The sequence below is a fragment of the Miscanthus floridulus genome, chromosome 2 (assembly GCF_019320115.1).
Source record: "Miscanthus floridulus cultivar M001 chromosome 2, ASM1932011v1, whole genome shotgun sequence".
NCBI lineage: Eukaryota > Viridiplantae > Streptophyta > Magnoliopsida > Poales > Poaceae > Miscanthus > Miscanthus floridulus.
In genome coordinates this window covers 54,352,732-54,357,898 of record NC_089581.1, presented here as the reverse complement: position 1 = coordinate 54,357,898, position 5,167 = coordinate 54,352,732, and the positions used below count along the sequence as shown (strand labels likewise).

At 44.8% G+C, this 5,167-nt stretch overlaps 1 protein-coding gene across 1 annotated transcript; it reads right to left on the bottom strand.

Moving 5' to 3' along the window:
* Positions 1 to 1,736: 1,736 nt before the first annotated feature.
* Positions 1,737 to 4,866, bottom strand: LOC136538825 (F-box/LRR-repeat protein At3g48880-like). The gene is made up of 3 exons (XM_066530777.1): positions 4,520 to 4,866; positions 3,104 to 3,473; positions 1,737 to 2,541 (listed from the first exon to the last, which is right to left on the bottom strand). The coding sequence occupies exons 2-3, from the start codon at positions 3,460 to 3,462 to the stop codon at positions 1,929 to 1,931; spliced, it is 972 nt and encodes a 323-aa protein (XP_066386874.1). The 5' UTR covers positions 3,463 to 3,473; positions 4,520 to 4,866; the 3' UTR covers positions 1,737 to 1,928.
* Positions 4,867 to 5,167: the final 301 nt, after the last annotated feature.

Sequence of the window (5,167 nt, the reverse complement as noted above, 5' to 3'; positions counted from 1 at the left end):
GATTGAGGATCAGGGTAGCGGCGGCGGTGATTGAGGGAATGGAGGTGGTGGTGGATTGATGTTTCGCCGGAGATAGAGCAGATCGAGCAGAGTGCGGCGACCTCTCCGATCTCGCGATTCTTCACCGGGATTTTATGGATCCAAGCTGAATAGGAAGGGCAGACGGAAGGGTAGATGGCTCCGGTACCAAATGTCCAAATGTGATGAGACCGCCACAGATAGAGGTGATTGCCGGTTTTTCGTAATTGTTCGTTGTCCACCCCGCCACCCTCACAGGGAGTATCATAGTGCTTAGTTTGTTGGGCTCAGCCCATTACAACCTTGCGGCCCACATGCCGGCTTACAGGCCTGAACGATGAAACGTAAAAGATAGCAGATGCATAACGGCGATACTCAGTGCGTGACAGCACTGCAGCGCGTTTGATTGACGGTTGTGCTGGGACAAACGGCCCTCGACGATCGAGAGGCTAACAGGAAGCCCAAGAGCGGTTGCTGTCGCTTGAGAGCGTTTTTTTGTCCTCGTCTCCGGTTAGGCGTAGCCTCACTCTTCAGCTCAGAGCCTCAGACCACGGCAACCCAACAGCTCTCCCAATAGAAGATTCTGCAGGCTGCATTCCCTCCAAAAGAAAACGTCATCAAGCAGACAAGCACTATTCGTGAGTCGTGATACTACTGCACCAGATCACTATGGCTGACAGCAACTGATCGGCTATCCATATCTTTTTGGTGGCTTGGAGAATGAGACGATGCCATTGTCATGTGGTAAGCTGGGAAATTTCTGCGCGCAGGTGAAATCATATTGTTTCCCAAACATAACAATGTGCCCCGGTGCGCCCCACCCATTTTATACCCGTATACGTGTACTATACGCTTCCACCTGTCGCCAAGTACCAAAGGGAACGTTAAATTAAAAAGGAATAATTGTCAGCACGTTTATTTCAAAATAAATATTGTTTTACAACATAGTAAGCTAATTGTGCCGTTGGCGACGTGCAAGTGCACTTGGCATACTTTTTTTTCTCGAACACACAAAAGGTTTGGCACGTCTTTGTATTAAGATAGAGAAATTATTCGATACAATACGTCTTAACGGCGTTCTACGGGTCAATAAAGTTTTTACATGAACGTTCAGCCCCTCCAGTAGTATTGATAATTAATGTACTTCGTACTGATACTGAGATAGTGACTTTGCCACGATACGATTTCGCTTATGACGTTGCTAATGGCGATTGGCCGCTTAAAAGGGCGAGTGATGCTATCTCATTTATCTGTTTCTTTTTTAGCCAGATGCTACCTTATTTTTTAGTATTATTACCAGAGCGCAAAGGGGAATCAATCAGCCAATAATTCTAATGACGTCACTGCATCATTAATACAAGGCGACACCGGAGCAAGCCAGGATCATATAACACTTCAATTTTGAATAATTTGAAAACCAGCTCAAACCATCCAGAATGCATGCATTTTCACGAAAATTCAACGGCGCCAAAAAGGGTACGGCAGACTTTTGAGCAGAGACAGCAGTAACAATTTTTTTCGTATAAAAAAAAAAGAACCAGCACGGGACTCGTTACGACTAACTAGCACTAGCAATCTAGAAGGGTTAGCCTTTTACGCTACAGTGTATAAAGCCAAATACTATAATTGATGTCCAATTCAGCATCACTTAAAAACAAATTGCGCAGAGCTGTGCACTCTTGTCACCATACTGGCTGCTATCACAGACTCCTCCAAACAAGACGAACTATTCATGGATTTACAGCACTAGCTAAACTAAACACACGTGCACCCCATATATTCACGCACATTGTTGTCGATATTATTATTTATCTATTGTCACAACTCGTCGCTTGCTATGTTTTAGGAATGCCTGTCAGCAAGTTTCTACACTGAGGCGGCGGATTTTGTTCCCCTATTATTATCAGCATCTACTCCACAGACGTCAACCTCTCGCAACCAGCATCAAACAGCTTCCCATAATCTTGCAGCAGATCAAGGGACCTCACCTCATCCTGACGCCAAAACCAATCCTCGTACCTGTACCAGCGCATGATGCCTTCATCCACCACCATCCGCTGGCATGTGACGCACAACCTACTCTGGCAGTAGTGGAATTCACGCAGCCGTGAAGCTCTCTCGAGAATCTGGCTGTCCAGTTCATGAACCACTTGCTTCCGCCCATTCACCGCGACAACCAACAGCAGGCAGTGGGAAATATTCAGGACCTCAAGATATTCCATCGAGTTCACCAAGCATTGCAGTGCATCCATGGACACTTTAGAGCAACGAAGGCTCAGCACTTTCAACTTTGGAAGGAACTGCAGAATAGCCGAGGCAAATTGCTGATCAAATAAGCCCATGATCTTAAGTTCTGTGAAATTCTTGCAGCTCCTTGCAATCTCTTCCATAATATATGGAGGATGTCCAATGGTAGGCATTGTCAAGGACTCCAGATCCTGCCACCTCTGGATAGCTTGACATATTGCCACTTTGGTGATGCGGTTCCATGCTGGCATAACCAACCGTTTTAAGTGAGGAGACCTGCTAGACATCAGGCAAGACTATATAGCGTTAGCCTCTTCAATGAACGAGACCACAGAACAATAAGATATAATCAGAAGAATAATGTACCAAAGAAATAAGAGCAGATTTAACTTAGGGCATGTTCGTTTCGCACGGAATCGAGTGCCGGAACCGATCCGGCCAGGAACGTACGGCCAACTATCACCAGGAAGCGTTCCGGCCGGAAATCAGTCTAAACGAACGGGCCCTTAAGGAAACAGCCTTCCCTAGACCCCCACCTGTTTGAATGGCTATGAAATAGCGGCTATCCAAATTTACTAACACAAAAGTGCATGAAAGAATAGTTGCAATTTACATAGAATAATTACTTGTGATAATGCATAAATGTTTATGCAAGATTCAACTGCAGAGCTCATATATAACCACTAGATACAAGCACCCATTTGGACATTTCTATAGAAAACCATAAGATGGTTCAACTATTGTGTTGAAAAATAGACTGTAGGATTACACAACATATCACACATCAACATAGGAATGTGGAACCACAACATTGATAAAACATACAAGGTGTTGTTACCTTTCTGAGATGAAATGAAGGTGCTCATCTTTCATGAACAAATTGTAATGGAATATCATGCAATTGACATTCCCACAGCTAATTGCCATAGCCACCCGTAGTATTCTTGCAAGTCTCTTGTCAGACCTATCATCAACCCAAATATATGGTGATGCTCTTGTCTGAATAAAATTGGATTTTAACAATCCAAAGTCAAGAGTGCCCCAAATAAGTGGATCTGAACAGGCCGAACGCCACAAACGACAAACTTGAGATACCGGTGACAGCTCAACCAAATTTAGTTCCTTGAATATCTTCACAAGGACATCAGTGTCCATGTCCTCCCATCTTTTTCCCATCCATTTATTCTCTCCCATCATTAACAAAAATCCTGAAAAGGAACAGAAATACATACAATCAGTGATAAAATTAATTATCTGGCCAATCGCCATACTGCGGCCATTGCAAGCGTGAATTAATAAACAAACAAAAGATGTACATGCAGTGGAGCTAAAGTTCACAGGATCAATATCACTGAAATGTACACTGCCACAAATTGTACTTGTAAGAACGTTACATTTTACTAGTAGTGGACTTGAGATCAACAATAGTGAAGTAGGCAGTAGAATCACAATAAATATATTTCTCAACATTGTACCTTCCAACGTTGAATCCCACTGGGAAACTATGGATTGAAATTACCAGCATCATTGATTTTTTTTTTATTTGGGTGTGTGGGTGGGTGGGTGAGGGGTGTTGGCGCTATGGGGATCAGGTTAAGCTTAAGGAATGGTGGCTACAGTTATTCCATATTTCTTCTTCAATCTGACCAACACAATATGAAGATGTTCGTCACTGAGGACAGTATATATGGTTAGTAGACCACTGACACACAGTAGAATTTTATACGATATGAAAATTCCATCCAACCCCTGATCCCACACAGAAATGTACTGTGAGTACAAATCCAAAAGCTTTTGCATCCCTGCAAATATATTCAGCAGTAGACAGAACAAAGTGCGCACAGTTTCGCTAGAGAAATTTTGAAATCACTTTGCCAAAACTACAGAAATAGACCAGAAGATTGTTAAAATAACACAAACGAAACACAGATCAACCCGAGTACCCGACTAAAATCAAGGCTATGAGGCCCCCGGGGCCCCCTCCCCCGAGACAGAGGAGAAGAAAATGAACCCCTACTGAGAACAGCTGCAGACTACGGCATAAGAAAAAAAAATCGCGGCTACAAATTTAACGGAATCACAACTGGAAATCGGGGATGGTGAATCACTAGGAACAAAACCCGAGAGTATTATCAAATTAAAGGTGAATTTGACTTGAGCCATGGAAATGGCCGAAAACTGGGTTTGATTGTTCGAAATAAGAACAAAGGAATCCATCCCAGCGAGCTAAGAATTACTCGGAGAAATTGCTTACCTGCACGGGAAGGAATCGGACCAAGACCAAACCAGGACGGATCTCTGCCCACACTAGACTCCGGGGAGAGGAGAGGACGGCGCTGCGGGCGCCGGCACGAAGCAGCGGAGTGCGGAGCGTCGCGTGGAGAATTCGGCCGCGGGAGAACATGGAGGGACTGACCACGCGGCGCTTGTGCTCGGCGGAGGCGCGAGCGACGAGGTCTTCCCGGCCGCGGCGATGGCGGCCGGAGGCGGTGGGAATTGGGGCCGCGCCTCCCTCTCGGCCGACGACGAAGGGTAGGGGATCGACGGGGAAGGGGGCCAGACGGGGTTAAAAACGGGTCGGGTCGGATTGCGGGTGCGTCCGCGTGAAGAGGTGCATGTTCGGTTGCGTATCATCGTTGGTTCGTGAAAAATACTATTAATTGATTTATATAAGAGAAAAATAATATTTTAATTAAAAATTTATAATTATTTATGATAAATCATAGCCAAACGAACGGGCTGGACCGTGGCTCCGCCCTGCTGGCTGGCCGTGTTTATGTTTTTCCATACCACACAGCAGGATACACCGGCGTCGACGCATGTTTAAAATTTGCGATTACTCCTACAAATACAATACTACATAGCAACTTCCGTCGCCATTACCACACAACCAGATTATTAG

Bases quoted from the DNA above. Each gene is read 5' to 3' on its own strand.
- LOC136538825 (XM_066530777.1), bottom strand. From the start codon at position 3,462: ATGATGGGAGAGAATAAATGGATGGGAAAAAGATGGGAGGACATGGAC. The intron at 2,542-3,103 runs GTAACAACACCT...GATGTCTAGCAG, and splicing joins CTTCATTTCATCTCAGAAAG to GTCTCCTCACTTAAAACGGT.